At 43.7% G+C, this 23,993-nt stretch overlaps 1 protein-coding gene across 1 annotated transcript in view; it reads right to left on the bottom strand.

Moving 5' to 3' along the window:
• Positions 1-8,478: 8,478 nt before the first annotated feature.
• The window catches only part of IL1R2 (interleukin 1 receptor type 2), a 17,975-nt gene continuing 2,460 nt past the window's right edge, over positions 8,479-23,993 (bottom strand). Inside the window, exons 2-9 of the mRNA XM_032793958.2 lie at positions 21,221-21,348; positions 20,853-21,111; positions 17,642-17,816; positions 15,858-16,032; positions 14,512-14,577; positions 13,122-13,257; positions 10,768-10,913; positions 8,479-9,427 (exon numbers count right to left, since the gene is read on the bottom strand). Coding sequence (XP_032649849.1) covers positions 9,300-9,427; positions 10,768-10,913; positions 13,122-13,257; positions 14,512-14,577; positions 15,858-16,032; positions 17,642-17,816; positions 20,853-21,111; positions 21,221-21,348 — 1,213 coding nt within the window. The 3' untranslated portion in view covers positions 8,479-9,299. The remainder of the gene's footprint in view (positions 9,428-10,767; positions 10,914-13,121; positions 13,258-14,511; positions 14,578-15,857; positions 16,033-17,641; positions 17,817-20,852; positions 21,112-21,220; positions 21,349-23,993) is intronic.

Below are 23,993 nucleotides of genomic sequence, written 5' to 3'. Positions count from 1 at the left end.
GTTGGCGCCAGGACTCAAAGCCAACGGTCATAAGCAGAATACCTGGAGTCAAGGAAGACAGGAGCAGGGCTCATTCTAAGGCAGGAGCAAGGAAGGGACAGGACTGGAACAAGGCTAAGTGCAGGACAAAGTCTAGACTGGAGCAAGGTGGGGTGCAGGGCAATACCTAGAGTTAGGGGTGGCTCTAGGTACCAGCAAAGCAAGTAGCTGCTTGGGGCAGACCATTTGCAGGGGCAGCAACCGGCAGCGATCCAGCCACGGAGCTGAGAACCAGCAGGGGGCCCTGGGAGCTGTAGTTTCTTGATTAGCTCCCTGCCTATAGAGCCAGCCCTGGAGCAGGGAAAGAACTATATTTCCCAGCATTCCCTTGGCTGCCATCAACAGGAAAGGGAGGGGAAGGGAGTATGGTAGCTGAAACCTCATGCTTGCTGTGAATGGAGAGTTCACTGCTAGAGCCGGGTGGTACTGTGAATGGGGAATAAGTGTGCCCAAGGAGTAGAAGGCTTTAGCCCAGATATCCCCTTCAGAGGACATCCCCAGACTGGATTAGGGATACTGGTGTGACCTCACCTTGCAGCCCCCAAAGAAGGAATTGGGTGGGCAAAATGGACAGTGCCCCTCTCTATCTGAAGCCTAGTAAGGGAGGTATGTGGATCCCACTAGAATTTAAAATGAAAAGTAAGGGAGGGGAGGCTCTGGACCTGGACAACTTTAGATACAGTACCAGGCACATAGGAGGATTTCCACTTCTGAGCCATGGAAACAGAAATTGACTTTTCATTTCCGGATTTAGCTAATATTCAGTAAGGGAATCTAGCACCTACCGTCCAGATTTGAACACCTCAAAATTCAGGGGGTGCTCAAGCTCAATTTGGGCAGCTGTTACTTCATTTCTCCCAAATCAAATATACTGATCCAATGCAACTTGCTGTAGAAAAAGTAGGATAAAATTAAGCAAGAAATGCTTCCCAGTGGTTTTTAGGACTGGAATTGCTGTTTTCAACAGTCATTGCTTTTTTTTTTTTAATTTGTTTAGAAGGAAGACAGTGATATTGCATTGGCAAAATTCCCCATAGAAAGAAAGAGTGGAACAAAAGAATAATAAAGGCACCTCAACTTTTCCTCATTTATGGAGGACAGTCTGATAATATGCATCCAGGTATCCTCCAATCATCAAGCTGAAAATTGTTCCCTTCTGCAGTTAATGTACATATGGGACCAAATCCTGTCGTGTTCTGTGCACATCAAAATCCTGCTAATGTACCCGCCTGGGAGCGAGTTACCAGTGACCCAAGGGCTGGGGCGGAAGGAGGGTGCAGGGTGGGGTGGGGGGGAAAGGCAGGAGAGCCCGGGCTGGTGCAGCAGGTGGTTGTGGTGGTGGAGGGGGCACGAATGGGGGGGATAGGGGGAGCCCAGAGCTGGGGCAGGCTGGGTGTGGGGGGAAAGAGCCAGTGGCTGGGGTGGCAGGGGTGCAGGGGATGAGGGAGAGCCCAGGCGGGGCAGCGGGGGTAACGGGTTGGGGAGGCCCAGAGCTAGGGCGGCAGGGGGGTAACAGGTGGAGGGGGGGAAGGCCAGGGCGGGGCAACAAAGAGGGGTGCAGGGGGGGGGAGTCCAGGGGTGGGGTGGGAGCAGCCAAAAATTTTTTTGCTTGGGACAGCAAAAAACTTAGAGCTGGCCCTGCCTAGAGTGGAGCAGTGCAGGAGCAGGGCTTGGAGTCAGGCAAGTACAGGAAAGCAAAGAATCCACAGACATATCTATTGAGTAGCCACTGATCTGCTGTGACTTCTAGGCTTGAAAGCTGCTTTGCCTTAGCCAATCAGATGGTTCTGCTGTGGCCCAGTTGCACTCACTGGCTGCCTGATGACTGGGCTGGCACAGCGGCAGGCCCTCATGTCTGACACCATGTACCCTATTTGCGTACGTCCATTAAACACAACATGCCCTTCTCATGTACTTTTCACATGGAACTATGTTTTTGTCCTTCCCATTCATCCCACTATTATTAAACATTCCCCAAGGGTCTAAGGCTGAAGAGAGTGAACATATAGCACCTTCTGCAGCAACCCTCTTCCATATCTGGTCCAATTTCTGCATCCTCACAAGCGCTTTTATAAAAACACACTACAGGTTACAGCTAAGAGGGCACAGACATGTAACTACTGAAACTGACTGGCTTGGCCATTTGCCCAGAATGAACCAGAACCAAACTTATTCTACTTAAGTTATGCTTTGTCTGTGCAAACAAGACGCAACATGCACACTTCATCACATCATTACTGCATTCCTTTCATTGCTTTCTTTTTTTGAGAGTGAAGGAGATTAAAATTCCTCCAAAACTAATCCATCAGGTTTTTTGATTTTGTTTTTAATTTTTGCCCAAGGAGAATTGAACGTTTTTTTGCCCTTTTGACCCAAGCAGCTAGTCAAAGTCTGTGGCCCTGGGAATGTTCCATTTGGAAGTAGAAATTGGTGAAAATCGGGTATTTCTTTGAAGCTGTTTTGTTTGTTCACAAAGAAGGTACAAAGTTCTAGGTCTCTGAATGCAGAAGGAACCAAGAACAAATGGAGCAGGTGTTTAGCTTATAGTCCCCACACGTCTTTGGCCAACACCAGACCCAAAAGCGCTCTCTCTAGCTTTTTCCAGGGTCATCCTGTGCTTAACAGGCCCCTGCTTGCCTTTTCTTGCCTCTCTTACTGTCTCTCTCTCTCTCTGTGTTCCTATCTGTGACCTCAGGATCTGTGTGTTCTCTCACACTCCCACTCACACCTACCCAAAACAATACCCAGTCCAAAAGTTCCAGGACATATTCTCACACAACATTTGTCTTAGGTGGCGCTTACGGTTACAGTTATGAGTTGTGAATCAGCTATCAACCTCAACAGTGTATTAACCCAGCCCATAACAATGTTTCACCTGACCCAATTCATAACAATGTTTTCTGAGCTGGTAGAAAAAACAATTGATGTCAAAGTTAAATGCTCACAACAGGAAAATTAAGTTACAGATTTGATGACTGATGTACACACGTAATGCTACATATCTGGACCTTGCCTTTATTAAATAGAAGGATGACAAAGATTAGATCAGTGGTTTAGGAAAAAGTAGTTTTTCATCCCCATAAATCAACATTCTATTTTTCTACTTGTAGTACAAAGCCAGCTCTATAGAGCAGCAATAATTCTGCAGAGTGTTTTTATAAATGCAGAGATGTCAAAGGTAAAACCCCTGGGCCATATCCAGCCCACTCAACAGGTTTGTCTGGCCCATGAACTTCCCATAAACCTTTGGGCTTGTCTGCAAGACTCCAGAGTCTACACAATAGGGGTGACATTTGTAGAGTGTCACACTGTATAGTCTAGACAGTGGAGTTTGAGCTCAACACACTGATGCACTCAACAAATCACACTCCTGGAGTCCAGACACAGGTGCAGTAATCCAGCAAAACCTCATTTACAAGCATAGAACTACTTGGTCAGTTTTAGAGGTGCTGAGAGGTGAAAGCTGCTATGTGTCCAGGTGAGGGAAAATGGCACTGAAAAATGCTTACTTGCCAGCTGACGAATAGATACCCCAACCTGGCAAGTCAAAGAAAAGGAAACTTCAGCTAGTCAAAGCATGAATATATTATCAACATGGTTTATCTTTGGGCATGTCTATACTAGAAAGGTAAGTAATTTGCAGTAACTGAGCTAGGCAGTTAAATGGTTGATATGCTACAAGAAGCGGTGGGTGGCCGAGTCTTCAGTATACACTCTAATGTAAGACTTCCGGTGTGCCAGTAATACAATTGAACGGTTTTTTAGAAGGTCTCTCTATAAGTCTAATATATAACCAAACTACTGTTATATGTAAAGTAAACAAGGTTTTCAAAATGTTTCAGAAGCTTTATTTAAAATTAAATTAAAATGCAGATCTTATTAGTTTAGTGTGATCCTTGCCCTTGCTTTTCCTTGCTGAGTTTTCCAATGTCTGATGGCATGTATTTCGATACTTTAAGCTGCACACAGACTTCTGAGTTATAAGTTGATAACCGGCTGGCAGGAGGTCAGCAGCTGGAACCCCAGATCAGCAGCTGAGGTGAGTGGAGCTGGCGGCTGGTAGGCCTGAGCAGGGCTGGAAACCTGGACCCTGTCTGGCAGGGGGCCTGCGCTGGAACTCCAACTGGAAACAAGGTGAGTGGGGCTGCAGGGATCCCGGCTGGCAAGGGGCCAGCAGCCAGAACTCCAGAGCAACGGCAGGCTGACCACCAGAGTGCTGGGGTTTCCACCACCGGCTCCTGCCAGCTGGGGTCTCAGCCCTGCCAGCCTGGGATTCCTTCCAGCAAGCCAGCAGCGGGTACTGAGTGGGGCTGCGGCGGGGGGGGGGACCCCGGCTGGCAAGGGGCCAGCAGCGGGAACCCCAGAGCAGTGGTGGGCTGAGCAGCTCAGCCCATCGCCGCTCTGGGGTTTCCACCACCAGCTCCTTGCCAGCTGGGGTCTTAGCTCGCTGCCAGCCTGGGGTTCCATCCCCCAGGCCAGCAGCTGGCACTGAGTGGGACCGGTGGCAGGACTCCGGCTGGCAGGAGCCAGTGGTGGAAACCCTAGAGCAGGGGCAGGCTGAGCTGCTCAGCCTGCCCCCACTCTGGGGTTTTGGCTGCTGGCTCCTTGCCAGCTGGGGTCTCAGCCTGCCCCCACTCTGGGGTTTCGGCTGCTGGCTCCTTGCCAGCTGAGGTCTCAGCCCACCCCTGCTCTGGGGTTTTGGCTGCTGGCTCCTTGCCAGCTGGGGTCTGAGCCCGCTAACAGCCTGGGGTTCCTTCCCCGAGGCCAGCAGCGGGTACTGAGTGGGACTGGGCAGGACCCCGGCTGGTAAGGGGCCAGCAGCGGGAACCCCAGAGCAGCGGCGGGCTGAGCAGCTCGGCCCACCCTGCGTGCCATGAAAAATCGGCTCACGTATCCCCTTTGACACACGTGCCGTAGGTTGCCGACCTACGCTATGCTGCTGTGAATCAAATCTGGGTTGTAAACATTGTTAAGGAATATATGATCATCCCTCTTTCCTCAGTTAAACTTTCAGCGCCCTATTTGCAGCCCTTTCCTGAGTGAAGAGATTTGGCAGATCAAGACATAAATACTGAACACAATTGTTGGATATGCCTGCTAAGCTGCAGAGCTTTGTAATCCTGTCCAAAGCCCTAATGCATTCTAGCTGATGAACAGAGCTGCCAGTTGCCTCAGGACAATAGTGTCTGTTGGAGCCTGGAGCTTGTGATGGGTTGTGCGTTCCAACTCTAATTACAGTCCATTGTAACAGACAAGTTATCTGTCTTTATGACCCGAGTGTCTTATGTTAAGCAGGATGGAGGAGGATCTTCTCATACTGGTATTTCCTTTCCCACACTGCTTTATGAATTCCACTCTTGCTTTGTTTGTTTAGTTGCTTAGCACACTTTCCTGAGTACAGGGGGGCTAGAACTGTGGCTTCTAGCTGCAATCCCAGACTGGGGGAATTGTGGGAGCACCAGTAGGCTTTGGGACTCAGGGAAGAAAAAGTCCTCTTGGAGACTAGAAGTGAGCAGAGGGAGTGTACCCACCGCTCTGCCCCAGAAAGGACATTTACCTCACAGGCAGCTCAGTAGTGAGAACCTGCTAAAAGCATAGCAGTGGTATGGCACAGTAGAGTCCAATGTACATCAGCAGAAAATTATTGTAGAACAATGATGGTGTCCAGTTGCTGAAACATAATCAGTAGAGGTGTGACAGTAATCCTTTAGCACAGGCAGCTCAAACTCTTTGCAGTGGCAGGCCTGAGCTGATACCCTGCCACTTGGCGTGGGCCACATTTAGCAAAAGTGATTAAAACAGAAATAGATTGGGGTTTGGTCTACACTACAGTTAGGTCAAGATAAGGCAACTTACTTTGACCGAATCATGTAAGTGTGCATATTACAGCCTTGCTCCCACCCTTGTAAGTGTCCTTCTACACTGACATCATAAAGCCATGTCCACAAGAAGCGTAAGGCTTATGTTGCTGTAGTTAGGGTGACACAGTGTCACTGTAGATGCTGTTTACTTACATGAGCTGCTAGCTTTGATTCTTGTCAATTTCACAGCTACATGCTGGAGCAGTGAAATTGACAAGAAAGCCATGGGTGGGTGGGGAGCTCCAACTGGATCCCAGCTGCTGTGGGGCTTCCTACTCCCAACCAGGCTGTGCCCATCCCACTCCCTGCAGGGAGCCTGGCTGCCCCCGGACTCCCTGCTGCTGCCTGGGCTCCCCATGCCCTGATCTGAGCCAGGCTGTGCCCACCAGGCTCCCTGCTGCCAGCTGGGCTTCAGGCTCCCTGTGGAAGAGAAGAGCTCCAGGAAAGAAAAAAAATTCATCCATCAGGCATCAGGGGACAGAGAGCAGGGAATAAACTGAGCCAGTACTCTGACTACTTAAACACCAGTTAACTCCCCTGGGGTGGACCTGACTGTGCCCAATCAGTGGATGAGAATGGCTGGGGAGAACTAAAGAGTTAATTAGTCATTAATGCAGAAGGTAGAAAAAGGGCCTAGGAAAGAAGTGCTGGAGGTTGGGGGAGGGGAAGAGGTTGCAGAGTCAGGATGATTGTTGCATGGAGAGATCTTGTCCCTTCTTGGTGGAGGACCTGGGAAGAACGGATAGTGTAAATAGTGTGGTGTCTGGTTAGTAAAGGTGGTGGGAAAAGCAGCTGTTTAACAAGGGAAGGAGTCTGAATTATCTGTGTAGACAGAGCAGGAGAGAGATTTTGTCCTGTCACACCCCCATACATTTTTTGGGTTAAACTCTGAGCTACCTACAAGGTGTAGTGGAAATTAAGTAGCTTGTCTGAAGTTTTGTCCCAGATATCTAGGGACATTTGCAGTGTAAATGGATCACTGTTAACAGTGTAGTTTCTATATGTTCTTGAAATGCATGGGTTTATTCTCCCTGGCCTATGTCAGTGTATTATAATTCCTTTATTTAGAGTCAGTGCTTGTCTTGATTCTGTCCCAGCCAGTTTAGAATTCTTCTCATGTGAAATATCTGAACATATAATTTCATAGGGGGAATTATGAGGCCTGCTAATTTTGAAAACCTATATAAATCTGAAGTCTTAACTTTAGCTCTCTTCCTTTCCCATGCACATGGAGATAATAGCCGTGGCATATCACTTTACTGTTCCTCTACTTCCACATATATTATTGCTTGCAAGAGAAAGAATTATCTAGACACTATGTTCATTTTAATTACCAAGATTCTACCAGTCCAAGACATAGTATATTTCTTCAATGTGTGTCTCTCTCTGTTGTGTGTCAGCAATGAAGTAGCATTAGTTTAATCTAATTGGTCCAATGGGGCTGTGATTTGTTCCTTGTGTATTTGATTTGACCCTTTGTATATTTCAATTTTAAAGTACAACACATTGAGCCTGATTCTGATCTCACTGCAGTTTTATACTTGTGTAATTGCATTGATTTTAGGGAAGTAATTGTACTAATGAATCAGGCCCACTATACGTAACAGTGGTACATAAAACAAGTAGATGCTCTGAGACAAGGTTATGTCATTTTTACTGGTGGGTTGTCAAATCACTTCCAGGAAGGAGGTGTTAGTGCCGTTATATACAGCGCTGGTGAGACCCCACCTGGAATATTGTGTGCAGTTCTGGTGACCCATGTTTAAGAAGGATGAATTCAAACTGGAACAGGTTCAGAGACGGGCTACTAGGATGATCCGAGGAATGGAATATATGCTGATGAAAGAGACTCAAAGAGCTTGGCTGTTTAGCCTGGCCAAAAGAAGGCTCCGGGATATGCTTGCTCTATATAATATATCAGGGGATTAACGTTAGAGGGAGAGGAATTATTTAAGTTTATATAATGTAGGCACGAGGACGAATGGGTACAAACTGATATTAGAAGTTTAGATTGAATTAGACGAAGGTTTCTAACCATTAGGGAGTGAAGTTCTGAAGCACAGTCCGAGTGGAAGTAGTGGGCAAAAGACTTATCTGGTTTAAGACTAACTGATAAGTATATGAGGGATGTTATGATGGATAGTTTAATTTGGCAACTGATCTTGATTATCAGCAATAAGTTTGCTCATGGTCTGTGAGGGATGTTGATGGATGGGAACTGAGTTACTGCAGAGAATTCTTTCTTGGGGCTGGCTGTGAGTCTTGCCCACATGCTCAGGTTTAGCTGATCGCATATTGGGGTCAGAAGGAATTTCCTCCATGGCGATTGGCAGAGCCCTGGAGGTTTTCGCCTTCCTCTGCAGCGTGGGCATGGTCGCTTGCTGGTGGATTCTCTGCAGCTTGAGGTCTTCAATCATAATTTTTGAGGATTTCAATAACTCAGTCATGGGTTAGGGGTGTTATAATGTGTGATGGGTAAAGGGTTTTGTGGCCTGCCTTGTGCAGGAGGTCAGACTAGATGATCATATTGGTCCCTTCTGACCTATGAGTCTATGAGTCTATGAGAATCAAAGCAAGGATTAGTCAAATGATTTATGGAAAATGCATTTACAGTTCCAAGACAGCGGTAATGTCCCTCCAGATTGTTTTCATAGCAAAGATAAAAACCATGTTACATTTGCCTATGAATCTCTAGCTACCAGGCTTCTGCTGACTAAATGAAATGGAATTCTCCATTATATTTACTGTATCTATTATATGGATGTAGAGCTGTTTGTTTCTTTTGGAAAGCACATGTAAATGAATAATATCCCAAATAGAACATGATCCAACAAAATTTGAGATTTCTGTGGAATAGCACAGTAAACAGGCATGAAAATGATTCCTCTTGTTATGATGACTCTATTTGGCAGCGGAAAGGAGCCTGGTTCTTTTTCAGTCTGAGAAAAGATAAGGTAGGCATTGCAAATAAGCAATACCTTTGCCCCCACTGGAACTGGACTTCTGGGAACTAGCAGGCTTAAGTCACTCTTTTAATTATTATTTTCTTAATGATAAGGTTATAGTAGTTACAAGGACCAGGGACAACTCCTTTCTTCCGCCTCCTCAAATAACCAGGAGACAGACCAGAGATATGCAGACACATTCATGACACTACAAAAAGCTCTTCAATTGCAAAATAATAGCACACCTTTTTTCTGTACATAGTTGTTTATACAAAAACCACCATATTTACAGTTTAACCAAGTTAAACAAGTTTAGATAAGAGAAAGTATCTAATATCCACCCTCTTAGAAAATAATGTGGCTGGCCTGAGATATCTTGCCTTGTTTCATTTAAGGTATAGGCTGGATGAAAACGTTTTGGTTGATGGTTGAAGACTAACACAGGTTTTCCCAGTTACAGCTTGGCTATAGCATATCCTTTACCAGCTCTCCGCTTCCAGCATTTCTGCATGCATAATCCCCCCAAAATCAGGCAGATCAGGGCTACCGGAATTGCTGCAATATGCCAGGGGAAACTGGATGCTGTAAAAATCCAGAAAAAAATATTATGTATATTTTAAAAAGACAATTACCTAAATTCAGAAAAGCCTCCCAAGAAAAGTTGGTGTCTGATCCTACAGCCCTTTCTCACAAAAATAATCCCATTAGTTTTAATGGCGTTAAGCTCATGGGTGAGAAGAATAGTGTAGAATGAAGACTGCAGGGTCAGAACCTTAAATTACTATGAACAAAACTGATTGAAGCTGAAATTTTTATTAAAGTAAGTTGGACTGATTTCCAAGAGTAAATATTTTCCAATGGAAAAATTATAATGCAGCTCATTTTGGATTTTACCATTTATCTTTCACATAGGAACCAAAAATTAGCAGAAAGATCAGTCTCCATCCATGTCATTTCCTTCACCTGAGTAATATCTAGGTACCCAAACAACTCAGGGAAGCTGTGATCAATATAACAAAACAACCCAAAAGAGTGAACCCCAAATCACAGTAGACATGAGTGAATTGTGACTATGATAAAGGCAGTAAATGTCACTGTGCCTTTCCAGTGCCAAATGAGCAAGCTTTAGTCACTTACCAACATCATGCAAAGAAAAATCTGTATTATTTCATACTGTTTTCATAGCTGTTTCTCAGTCCACGTGTCCAATGGTCTTTTACATCATAACACAGTTGCACTAAACTAAGGCCTAGTCTGTACACAAAGTGGAACCAAAATAACTAAGCCTGTTGGAATTCTCACCTTTTGTTATTTCAGAGCCAGTCTGTGTGAGACAAACTGGGACATTTAGGGTATCCTTGTTCTGCTATTTCCCTCACCTGAGGCGCTGGGTGAAATCCTGGCTCTTTGAAGTCAATGGGAGTTTGTCATTGACTTCATTGGGGCCAAAATGTCACCCATTATCTTTAAAAACTTAGGCCCCTCCAGCAACAGGATCCCTCACATGAAGCCCTTAAACATGGGCAGAATGTCACTGAAGTCACCTCCAGGCAGTTTCTATAGAGACAGTGGACAGTACCTTTCATGCTGGAAATACACCAAAGTACGGTACTGTCAAGAACAGTGAGTATGTAGGTAAACAAAGAAGCTCTTATGTGCCAAGCAATAACTCAAACACAGCCCTAGCTATTTGAACGTGGCTTAGCTGGATTTCACAGCCAGTAACGAATACAGTGTGACATGCATGACATGTATCTGACGAAGTGGGTATTCACCCACGAAAGCTCATGCTCCAATACATCTGTTAGTCTATAAGGTGCCACAGGACTCTTTGCTGCTTTTACAGATCCAGACTAACACGGCTATTCCTCTGATACTGAATACAGCGTGCTTTCCCCCTAGCATGCAGTTAAGATAAATACCTCCTTGTTTGACCCGTGTTGGCAGCACTTGGCGTCCATGATTATTCTGGGCTTCACACTTAAAATCTGTATAAAAATCCATTTCTCTGACTGGATCAAAAATCAGTGGCACCTCAATGTAGTTCTCATCATTTTCTACAATCTCCCTGGAACAAAAATAATACATTTGTCACATTTTTTATACCTGAATTTTCCAGAATATAATAATTTTGGTGGTTTTGATACACTCAGTTACCAGTTTCTCACACTAAAATCTATTGTATATTGATTTATTTCCAGAATCATTGTGGGATGCATTCTAAACCACACTGTTCACATTATAGTGCATTCATGACATCCATTTTGCTTAGCCTGGTTGTTTAATGGCCTGATCTTTCAGTACTCTATTTTTTTATTCATAGAGTCTTCTAGGAAAACCAGGATAGACAAGATCCAAATTTCTTATTAAACAAAATGCAAGCAGAATTTTTTTTTAAAGCCTTTCAGGTCTTCTTTGTGCATCATAAAAGCAGCAAAACAAACATAGGCCCAACTGTTTTTCCTCTGCAAGTCACTTTCTCATTTGACATCACAGACAGAATTTCTGAGACTAGTTCTAGATTTCACCTGATATAGTGACCAAGGAGGGCCCAATCCTGTTCATGCTTACTCGAGTTAGAATGCCATTTGAAACCTCTCACCTGAGTAAGGACTGCTCACATGTAAGGGGATTAGGCTTGTGCCCATATTGAAAGTTGAGTGGAAAAGACTATCAAAAAACGTCCAGCCTGCTTTATTAATGGCTTAAATGGAGAGGGAAAGGAATATCTCAAATTCAACATTTTCTTCAGAGTTCTTTTTATGATTGAATCATTATTGAACTGATGGCAAATGATTTAACAATCATAAATGTGTTGTAAAATGGGGGTTTATATCCCCCTGGTGCCTTCCCTCTGTGCAGTAGAGCTGGAGTCATTCTGTGGGGCTGGAGGCTTCTGGGATGGATTTTGACTGTCTAATGAAATTATAGAACCCAAATCTGTAGAGGTTGGGACAGCTGAGAGTCCCACATCACCACGAGGCGACCATGCAGAACCCCATCTAAGAAGCACTGAGGAGATTAGGTGCCACTGGAAGTACTGCCCAAAGGGTCCAGAGCAGGGATCAGCAACCTTTGACCTGCAGCCCACCAGGGTAAGCCCCCTGGTGGGCCGGGCCAGTTTGTTTACCTGCTCATCCACAGGTTTGGCTGATCGCAGCTCCCACTGGTCACGGTTCCCTGTTCCAGGCCAATGGGGGACGCAGAAAGCGGCAGCAAGCACATCCTTTTGCCTGCGCCACTTCTCACAGCCCCCATTGGCCTGGAGCAGTGAACCACGGCCGGTGGGAGCTGCGATCGGCCAAATCTGGTGGGCCGCAGGCCAAAGGTTTCCAATCCCTGATCCAGAGCAACAGCTCCCTTCAACCTTCTGGTTGACCCATGCTCCCTATTTAACCCTGGTGCCCTGGGAAGTTGTCTGGGCAAACACACAAACTTCTAGTCTGCTATGACTCCTGACCACACCTTGCTTTCCTGACTCCTGCTACCTGATTCCAGCTCAGTAACCACCTCTGATCTCCTGTCTCTGACCTCAGTTCTTGTCTATCAATCCCAGTTCTAGCAGTTACTTTGATCCCGGCTTGCTATCAACTTGTGAACACCAGTCCAGGTGTGACTGCCAGGCCAGACTGCCTATACACCTGTCCCTGAAAGAAATTCACCCCTGTGCAGAGGCTTGTGTGCCAGTAAAATCCCACTTAAGTGTCTATTTTGAGGTCTTAAGAAGGATTTAAGAGGTGCATAGACCTTGTGCTGGCCGTTTCCACAGCAATGAACTTCACCCCCAGTTAGAATTACTTCTTTTTTGTCCTGATTATGTCAAACTTATACAATATTAACAAGATACCATAGCTGCAATTTTCTTTTAAAGCCTATAGAAACTGTGCCTCTCCCTCAGCACATTTTCTGTCACATAGCCATTGTTATAAAGGCCTGATCATTTGTGCAGGTGAATAATTTTATAGATGTGAATAGTTTCATTGGGAGACAATTGGGCTGTTTATGTCATAAGATTCCTCACTTGCTTGTGTGTTTGTAAGATCAGCGCTTAAATGATAAAATTAAATAAACTCATTGATTTTATTCAGAAACAAAATAGTTGTGGTGGTTTTGGTTCAGTTTAATTTGGTTGTTTTCATTTTTTTTTCGAGCTCTACCATTTTCAGCAGAACATTTCCCACTTCACTCCCTGACATTCAATAGCATGGTATGTCCCTATAACATTTCTGAGCAGAAAACAAACAAACAAAGAGTGTGACATTTACTTAATACTTACAGATACTCTCCCTCTGTAACTCTGCCCTGTTTGTAAGTTATATCAATGTAAGTGTCATTTGCTAGCCACGTCACAAACGTGTGAAAATGTTTACTCGATCCGATAAATACTTTACATGGAAGGATCAGTTTGGAGCCTGTTTAAAAAGAAATAAGAAAAAGAAAACATTCACAGATGTATTAGCATGTACTGTTTTGCATATTGAAAACTCTCACTGAAAGAGTTGGTAAACTCCCTACATACACTGAGCATAGGTTTCTCTTTTGGCCTTGTACATAGCCTTGAAAAGTAGAGAATTTTTGTCCAATTAGCTCATCCTCTGCTTCTTCGAAGCTATCCCCAATACTAAGGGACTCGCTGATTATCTATTTTTTCCATACATTAGTTGGTAACATTTGCTCTAACCACATTACTCAGAAGACAAGTCCACATTCCAGTGACACGAAGCTTTGAGACACTGCAGTTTCTGTGTGTCAAGGGAATGATTTACAGCTCAAGAAAAACTTGACTAGCCTGCAGTATAACATCATCCGCAGCTGGACTGTCTGCTTGAGGCAAGCCTGTTAAAACTGGACATCAAATACAAAGAGGGGCCTCCAAGATAGGGAAACACCACTGTGCAAAAATTAGAACTTTTGCAAGAATAATTGCACAATGTACCTTCACCAGGATGCACCTACTTTATATTAAAAATATGGAGCCCAATGAAACACCTAGTTTAATCATTTATCTTTGTGTGGAGTGGGTGCAAAGTGAGTGCAAAACCCTGAGGTAGACAAGGGAAGAATTCCCATTTGCTATTAGTTTTAGGCAATAGAAGGTGACAGGCAGTGAATAATCAAACTCATAGAGCAAAACTTCATGTATAATATAGAGTAAGATAGCCTATTAAAATATATGCTGGATTTGGGGGGGGTGCAGTAAAGGAAAGAGTGCTTAACATTCATGTCATAAAATAATATATAAGGAAATGACACTGAGACCATACCAATCTGCACTGTAATTAGTGACCAGAGTGGCAGAGAAGTTACAGTTCAAACTTCATGGGCAAGGAAATCATTTCTTCCCCAAAGAAAGCCATGCGGGCCCATCAAAGCTGCCACATACCCTAGATCCTTTTTACAGAATGCAGAGCAGGGAAAGTTACTGATGGAAAGGATAAACTCATCCAGCATTCTAAGGATCCTGAAATCGCTTTACTAACTATTAAAACATATTGTCATTTTTCTTTAGTAACGTCTACTGGAAAACAATGTGTGATACTTTTAAAGAGAACAAATGAAAATCTCCACAGGGCAGATCCTCATTTGGTATAAATCAAAGTCAGTGGAGCTGAATACATCCTATATTCTCTTGCTTTTGGAAACAAGTGAATAATTATTGGCCTTACCAAGAGCAGCTAATGTAGTCTTCTGATCTGGATATACAATCACTGGACCGAATCTCTTTTCTTGTTCTGCCAGGATTGAGAGAACAATAGTCATGATGAGTGCAATAGACAATTTAATAGACTTACAAGAACCACAAATAGAAGTGTGCCATTTTTATTGCTTTTATGCCACTGTAAAGCATTTTGTGATACCTTCATCAAGCAGAACTGTGGTTTCAAGGGAAGGGACACAGGTTAGGGAACATTGTTACAGATGTGCTTAGGCTCAGGTCTTGATCCCAAAAGCAGTGGCGCACGGTGGGGAGCTTAAAGGTAGATGTGAGCAAGTGGGAAATAGCTGCAAGATTAGGCAGTAGACATAGAGTCCTTTCTGCTGAGCAATAAGTCTCAAGCTCCCAGTATATCCACTCCCAAACTCAGAAGAGCAGTGTGCTTCCATTTTAAACTTTGCTCCTGCTATTAGGTAGCGGTATTCTGGCAGCCCTGAAGCACCATTTTCATTAATGCACTGTTTCTTCTGCACAACTTGTCCTGCTTGTCCCTTTTAACATTGTGTTTATATGCACAACACACTGCATTGGCTCTGTCCACAGGCTAGCTGAACACTACAATAAGAAGGCACTTACTGAAGAACTGCTTCTATGCAGATTACCCAGACCATTCTGCAGTCAGGTATGAGAGATTAAATTGCAGACTGCAGTCTGACAGGCACTATTCAAGCAAGGAAGGGTTGAAGGATTTGAGCCATTTGCAGAGTCCATAGAATAAATACACAGTCATATTTCTTGGTCTTGGCATATTCTGAACAACGTACATGTAACACTCCTGCCCTCTGTTGTTTGTGTTGTGTACTGACAGCCATGGTGTGTTTGTTTCTTAGTGCAGTAGGCAAAGCAATTTGTACCATTTTATGAAAGAGAAAGTGAAATGAATGTCCTTTCCCACCATTCCCTGTTAGTTAAACTAAATGTTATATTTCCTAAGCCCTCTGAAGATGTTTGCATTGGCTCTTGTGACAAATTATTCAGTTTAATAACTACAGGCACTTTCAACATATGGTTCTACTGCCCAGAAATGTGCTGCTTAATCCCAGGGCTGGCTCAGCTGTTAGCCAAACAAAGCGCTGAGCTGAGCAGTGCCAGGGGTTGTCTGGGAAAACTGTTTTGGACCATTATTACAAGTAAGCAGCATGTATGCTGCTCTGATATCCCAGTTTCCCTGTCAGCTAACCAGCAGCAACAGTGAGAGACTTAATGTGAGTTCCCTTCTGTACATTTCACTGACAAAGAGCATTCTGGCCAAATGTTTCGTTAAGTACTGTACCATCTCAAGTGGGAAGTATTTACCCAAAGTCCGTAGCTGAATAGTTCTGGTGATGTTATACTGTGTGCGTCCATAGAGAAAAGACATTTCACAGGTGTAATAGCCAGAATCTTTTGATGACACAGAGCTGATGTAGAGAAAGTTTTTGCCTTTCAAGCTTTTGAATTTTTTATTGTCTTCATCCAAAGGTACAGAATCCTAGAGAAAAAACAACAACCCAACGGTTAAAATAGGCCAGGGTGTGAAAAGACCTGGATTTGACTTTCTTTGTAACCATTGGGGAGGTTACCTATTCTCTTATCTAAGATTTTATCACATTTATGATTACAGTATCTGAGCACCTCCATTTCCCTATCTATAAAATAGCAGAATAACACTTGTGCTACTTCAAGGGACTGGGTGAGTGTTGCAAGGCTGAGTCCATCAATAATTGTAAAACGCTTTGCAACCCACCAATGTGAGGCCCTATGTGAAGTGTGATGCATTATTATTAACATATATTTTCAAATGCTGTTATCTTAAATTATGCATGTTGGCTAAAGAGAATATATAATGAACTTCTTTCCACAATCTCCCTACGTACGATACAAGAACATCTTAGTGATCATACGTGTTCCCATGGCACCATATCATTTTCCCCTGCCACAACTGGCAAGATGTGACATGTTGCCAAGCTGTTATCACCAATACTCTGTTGAGCTTTGCTAGCAGCAAGTGTGTTCTTTCCCACTGTGGACAGGCCTGTTTTTTCCTGACAGTCATGTTATTAATCCAGCTGTAGAGCTGAACTTTATGTTACCTAGGCAAATAAACTATAGCATGTTTCTCAGATGAAAGCTGGACAGGGAAACTTTGCTAGAATGATTTCAGCCCCAGTAAAAATAATGCTTGTAAAACCAGCCTAATGACCTATGCTCGTTATTTGCTGTAACTACGTACTGCAGAATTTCAAACTGTACAGAAGAGACTTCTGGACAAAATGATTATTGCTATTGATTTGTGATGCGTTAAAACAAGAGCATGGTAAATAAGTAATGCATTTTCCACAGTCCCAGCATGCAACCAGCAAGCCACAGGAACTTCTCACATAAAAGAAGATGGAGAGAAGGTGAGGCAGTGCCTGGGTTAGGCAAACTCTAAAACAGCTCAGTTTCTAGTTCATGTTTCATGTTCCTAAAAGTTCATCATTCAGGGCTTCAGTCAGTCACCTGCAGGGGTCAAGTAGGGATGTTCCCTCCCTTTCCCTCTCCCCCCATGTATTCTGGGATTTTTTTTTTCTGTCTCCTTCCTCTGAAGCCTGAGAGGGGGCCACAGCTAGAGCTGGGACACTGGACAGGGTGGGTTGATGCTCTGAGGTGGTCCCAAGTATCCTCTCTCTCAGGTACCTGGCTGACTGGTTCGTGCTCACATGCTCAGCATCTACCTGATCCCCCCATCCTGAATGAGAAAGACATTTTCCCCCAGGTCAGATTAGTAGGGGCCTTGAGTTTTTTGCCTTCCTCAGCAGCACAAGTCCTGGGCCCCTTGCCAGGATTATCTAGCTCTCTCTCACTTGTTCAGTTCTCTGCCACTGCAGGAATCTTAGGCATTGGCTGCACCTTGTTCCCACCTATACTCTGCCTGTGGCATATTATCGTCTAGTTTGTGGATGGTAATACTTTAGTCTAATTTCAGTTGTTGGGTTTATTGTGCAGGTGCTGAGTGATGGTGGTGGCCTGTGACACACAGGCCAGACTAGATGATCAGGTGGTCCCTTCTGGCATCAAACTTTATGACTCTGACTCTTTAGAAGAGGAGAAAGTTCTACCTTGTACCATTTTAGCTCCAAGTCTGTTTCCTTTTGTATGAAATCCCCCAGATCAGGGCAAACAAGTTTTCCAGAAGTGAACGTGAAGAGAATTTGATGATAGGAAATCTCATGAACAGCAGTTTTCTCAATAACTGTTAGGTGAATGGAGACATCAGCACAGTAAGAGGAATTCCTGCAAGCATATGAAGGACAGATGTTAACAGGTGTGCACCACACAGAAGGGGCGGGGGAATGGCATGCATTTAATGCTTGTGCAAGGTGCTTGATCGACAGCCCTAGACACCAAAGTCCTCTGCTTACCAACAGAACCAACACAGCATGGGCAGTACAAGCTCCCTCATACTGTCCTGCTGCCATGACTCAATTCTGAGGTGAGAGAGGCCACTTTAGTTGCCATGCACCTTCAATCTATAGCGTCTATTCTAATGTTATAAATAATCCTGTCAAAATACAGAGAAGAGTCTCATCTCTCTTCATAATGACCAGAAGTCATTCAGCCAGAACTCCAAGGTCAGACTTCATCTGTTACTCCTTTCCATTGGGGCCAGACAGCTTGTATTAAATTTTGGTAGCACCGTGACTGCAGGGATAGTTTGAACATGTTATATCTTTCTTGCCATCAACAGATTCAGATTACATCTGGGAATACTTCAGTCAGCACAAAGGCAGCATTGTCAGTGCTTAAAGTAGGAGGCTAGTAGTCAGGACTGGTAGGTTCTAATCTCTACTCGGTGACCTTGGACGGGTCAGTTAACATCTTTGTACCTTGTTTTCTCCCTGTAGCTGGTTTCTGGTAAGTCAAGTCTGAGTCAATACTAGGTCACGAGCAGAGATTCCGGGAAGTTACCAGTGTTGTTTTTGGAAGAATGAAAGCTTTTTGGCGGTGAGTTGTTTATTTTAAAATTCAACTTTTCCTTTGGAACACTGTTTGTTGCATTCACTGAGGCAATCTCTCCCTGCTAGCCCCGCTTTGCAGGGAAAAAAGAAAGAGTGTATCCTGCAGAACAGCGGCAGCTCTGATGTGAACTGTGTGCTTTTGCACCCATTCACGTCAATAAGATCTTAATTGTACCGTGCAGGTGTTGGTGCCTATCAGGGGCAATCTAAGAAACAAATATGAAATCTGAGTCAGAGCACTTATTAAAAATATGGTGGCTTCTGTTTTATTATTGACAGGCATTTATAAAGTGACAGGTGTACATAGTACTTTACAAAACCTAGACCAAAATACACCTTCTCTGCTTTGAAGTGTTTACAGTATTTAGTATCTCCTTCCAATTTGACCCAATGGGGCTTTTGTTTATGTAAGTTTCAAAGCAGGACTTTCCAGATAGACTATATCTACAGGCACCTTATAGACTAAACAGATGTATTGGAGCATGAGCTTTCGTGGGTGAATGCCCACTTCGTCGGATGCATGTGGGTATTCACCCATGAAAGCTTATGCTTCAATACATCTGTTAGTCTATAAGGTGCCACAGGACTCTTTGCTGCATTTACAGATCCAGACTAATACGGCTACCCCTCTGGTATATATCTACTGGATAGATAGATAGGGATTCTCTCTGTCTATCATTTAAGATCCCAGTCTTATGTCCGTTGTAACAATTGCATAGTGGCGGTTTGCTTCCAACCCAGAAGGCTGAACAAAAGAACTATTTGCCCATTGTTGCTTTAAGAAGAATTACTTTATCATAAAATACCTGTCAAGTATTGTTCTGTAAGTTCACAACCCCAGCAAGTTTACCTGTGAGACCCTAATCTTGCAAAACACTTCAATGAATTTGCTTTAACTTTATGCATAGGGATTAGTGCCATTGATATAAAGGTCTGCATACGCTTGTAAGACTGAGACATATTCTTTTGCAATGTTCAGGCTCTCACATTCACCCACTGCAGTCTGTTGCTGCATACATAACTGCTAACATTGTTATAATATCATTACAGTGTTGCACATATAGCTCTAATCCATAATAATTGCTAATCAGTTTGAAATTGCCAGTCAGTAGCAAAATAATTGCTAATCAGGCGGAGGTGGAGATCTGTAATAGTTTGCAAATATCCTCATTTCACAGTGTACTGAAAAATATGGTAAATTCCTTAATAGTGGTTTGCAAGAGGAAAATTATGTTTGCTTGTTTATGCTTTACCACTCCTTTATAAAGACAGCTTCAAATATTTACATTTTTAAACTCTGTCTGTTTCTTACATTATAAATCTCAGGTGCTAGTTTTGTAGTGGAGGGCTGAATGGAGGATAGGAGAACTGGATCAGGATGGTGGCAGGTATAGCTTTTAAGAGTCAGAAAGAATCAAGTTCAACCTATTGTGATGTCTCTGCTGATAGATTCTCTGCTCCAGACATTCAAGCAGCACCACCAGATTCTGGATCCTTCCTTGAACATGAAAGTTTCTTTTAAATTTGTAAACCTTCCAAGTGTGACTGTGGCAAGAGGCTAGAGTCACAAAGGGATTTCAGCATTGGGACATTCAGTGTCACCATTCCTAACTTTTAGGCACCTAGAAATCACTGCGATTCAAAAGCCTGAGTTCAGTTCTCAGGCTTCGTGTACAATGAATGCAAGGAGATAGGTGCCCAAGAACAGGATTCACCAGCATGCTAGGCAACTCTCTGCCTAAAGATAGTCAATGGAGATGCCCAGGAGAGGCGTGCATCCTAAGCCCCACCCCTCTCAGGGAGTTCAGTGCCTGAATGTGGCCTGGAGGGAGGCACCTATCTCTGCTTGGGATTCTCATGTGTGATCCATTTCTTAGAGGTAAGGTACCTCTTGCAAGAAGAGCGGGGGCGGGGGAGATGCAATTAGCTGCCCAAGTCCCTTTGTGCCTTGGTCTTCCCTGAAGGTTGGGAAAGTCACAGCTCAAGTTTCAGCCTAGTTTGATGTAATTATTTTACTCTAGCTGTCCAGTCCTATAAAGGGTCTTCCTGCAAAATCAAGGAGATCAAGACTTAATATTTTTAATGTAAAACAGAGCAGAAAAAATAGGGGAAATAATTCTGAAGCCCTCTCTATGATATAATAAAAATTACAAATATATATTTACTTCATAAACTTTACTACAGAGATCCAAAGCCCACTGAAGATTGTGGGAGTCTTTCATGAACTGCACAGAGCTTTGGATCAAGCCAATAACGTCTTTTAGGCACAGTCAAGTAGTTTAATGGACTGGATTTTTATTTAAATGCCTACCTTCGAGTGCAGATATATTGCCCAGAGTCCTCTAACAATGCTGGTAAAAACCAAAGAGCGTCTCCTTGTGCCCAAATTCTTCGTTCCTCATCTCCGCCTTGGTTCATCATTTTTGAATCATTTTTAGACCATGTCAGATTACATGGATGGTAGGGAAAGTCCAAGTGTTTGTATTCGGAGGAAGGGCATTTCAGGATCACAGGTTCTCCTTTCAGTGCAAAGTAGTGTTTGAAATACGTGGTGTGATCCTGGCAGTTTTCTACATAAACCAGTGAAATTGTTTCATTAGTGTCTCACTTTAAAAAAAAAAATACAGGTAGGAAAACAAATGCTCTAGCTCAAATCTTTGATATGAGCTTTGCCATTACCTGTGCTTTCCACACGCTGGATTCTGAAGGCAGAGGCATCCACTATGTATGTACAGATAAACAGGAGCCCAGCCATCTTCTTCCAGGGGAAACAGGAAAGAGAAAAATGGGGAACAGCATCTTGAAACCTGCAGGCAAGATCACATGTATAACAATACACAAGATAATATAAGTGCTCTGCATCACCTCACATCATACAATATATTTTAACGGCTAACTGCTCTTGCCCTATCACTCTTTGCCCCTTGTAGTGCCCACCCTACATAAAATCTATTCCAATATAGTTTTTGAGATAGCGGTTATTGGACTGTGTGGACTAACGAGAACAACAAATCAGCAGCTTTTCTTTGTATTCAGTTTCTTTTGGAATCTGGACCAGCAGCAGGGTACACTTCAGTTGGGGTAGAATCCTAACCTCCAGGATGGATTCAGACTGGTTCTCAAATATCTCCGGTTATATCAATTGATGACCAGAAATAAAGGTCTCATCTCAGTTACACAGAAACTATCCTGAAGAGCATCTGAAACTGCAGAAGCCCCAAAATAAGATTGTTTTAAGCAATAGGCTTCAGGAGACTAAAGTGACATATACTGCAAATACTGGCAGGAACTGATGCTTTGTGAGCCTCTGTCATCCCTGCAAGGCAGTGATGATGATGCATGGCTTCCTAGCTAATGCACTGCTACAGGCTAGGACTGACTGGCTAAGTGGCAGTTCTGCAGAAGAGGACATGGGGATTACAGTGCATAAGAAGCTGGATATGAATCAACAGTGTGCACTTGTTGCCAAGACGGCTAACGGCATATGGGGCTGCATTAGTAGGAGCATTGCCAGTAGATCAAGGGAAGTGATTATTCCCTTCTGTTCGGCACTGGTGAGGCCACATATTGAGTATTTTGTCCAGTTTTGGGCCCCCCACTACAGAAAGGATGTGGACAAATTGGAGAGAGTCCAGTGGAGGGCAAGGAAAATGATTAGAGGGCTGGTGCACATAACTTATGAGGAGAGGCTGAGGGAACTGGGGTTGTTTTGTCTGCAGAAGAGAAAAGTGAGGAGGGATTTGATAGCAGCCTTCAACTACCTGCAGGGGGGTTCCAAAGAGGCTAAAATTAGGCTGTTTTCAGTGGTGGCAGATGACAGAACAAGGAGCAGTGGGCTCAAGTTGCAGTGGGGGAGGTCTAGATTGGATATTAGGAAAAACTATTTCACTAGGAGGGTGGTGAAGCACTGGAATGGGTTACCTAGGTAGTGGAATCTCCATCCTTAGAAGTTTTTAAGGCCTGACTTGACAAAGCCATGGCTGGGATGATTTAGTTGGGGTTGGTCCTGCTTTGAGGAGGGAGTTGGACTAGATGACCTCCTGAGGTCTCTTTCAACCCTGATATTCTGTGATTCTGTAATTAACACTGATGGGAGAGTTGACAGGACTGTGTACCATGTTGTGCAGGTGGATGATGGCTGTATAAACCTTCTATAATTCCCATCACTGTAAACTCTCATAAGAGACCGTTAGTAGAAAGAAAGACAAAATAAAAATCCTGGTTAAAAGTAATACTGCCGCAGAGAGGAGAGGGTAAATACTAAAAACAAAACCGCTTTGCATAAATTGAGATTATTGGGATGCCAGTGGAGAGAGACATTCAAAGTCTTTTGAATGGGAAAACATCTCCTGTTAATTTGTTAGGTCTAACTGTTTGGGAGGATCCTCTCTGCATAGAAAAGTGCTAGCAGCTCTCAACACACTGTAGAGATAAAAATAGCATCTCAAGAGGGAGTGTTAGGGTAAGTCTACACTGCAACAGAAGATCTGCAGCACGGCCGCTGCAAGGCATGCAACTCTCTATGATTTACACACCTAATTTGCACGAGTGCACACAACACATTTAGCAAGGATATCACTGGCACCAGACAGAGGGCAGGAGTGAGCAGTGCTCAAAAAATACATTTAGAAAAAGTTTAGTGTTAGCCAAACAGGCAAAGAAGAAAAGTCTCTTAGGGGAAAGTGAAGTATAAATAACAGGTTTCAGAGAGGTAGCTGTGTTAGTCTATATCAGCAAAAAGAACAAGGAGTCCTTGCGGCACCTTAGAGACTAACATATTTATTTGGGCAAAGGTCTGCATGCTTAAACTTTTGGTACATCTGGGACCTGGCTAGCTTTGTTCCAGACCACCTTTAGTAAACTGAAACCTCTAATCTGCACTGGTTCAACTTAAAAAAAGAATTGTTACACCCTAGGCATGTGGGCAAGACCCATTGGACAGACACCTGGGAACAAATTCTCAGTAGTAACTCAGAGCCCTCCATATTTAGTGTCCCATCTCTGGCTGCTGGAGAGATTTGCTAATAGCAGTCACAGCTGGACAATATGCCATTGCTGGCAATCTCATCATACCATGCCTTCCATAAACTCATCAAGCTCAATCTTAAAACAAGTTAGTTTTTTTGCCCTCACTACTTCCTTCCTCTAACTTGTGGCATGATAGAGTCTGGCTGAAATATCACATAAATACATTAGCTTTGTCATTCTTTTCATTTCATAAGACCCATACAACCTGCCACAGAATTCTGCAGTTCCTACAGCTTTGGTGGAACAACTCCTCATAACAGCAACTGTCAGGCTGGAAGGAGGTTACTAGCGGAGTCCCTCAAGGATCGGTTTTGGGACCGATCTTATTTAACCTATTTATTACTGACCTTGGCACAAAGAGCGGGAATGTGTTAATAAAGTTTGCGGATGACACGAAGCTGGGGGGTATTGCTAACACGGAGAA

The sequence above is a fragment of the Chelonoidis abingdonii genome, chromosome 1, assembly GCF_003597395.2.
Source record: "Chelonoidis abingdonii isolate Lonesome George chromosome 1, CheloAbing_2.0, whole genome shotgun sequence".
NCBI classification, from domain to species: domain Eukaryota; kingdom Metazoa; phylum Chordata; order Testudines; family Testudinidae; genus Chelonoidis; species Chelonoidis abingdonii.
Note: the sequence above shows the minus strand (reverse complement) of the source record. Positions and strands in the feature narration are given on the sequence as shown.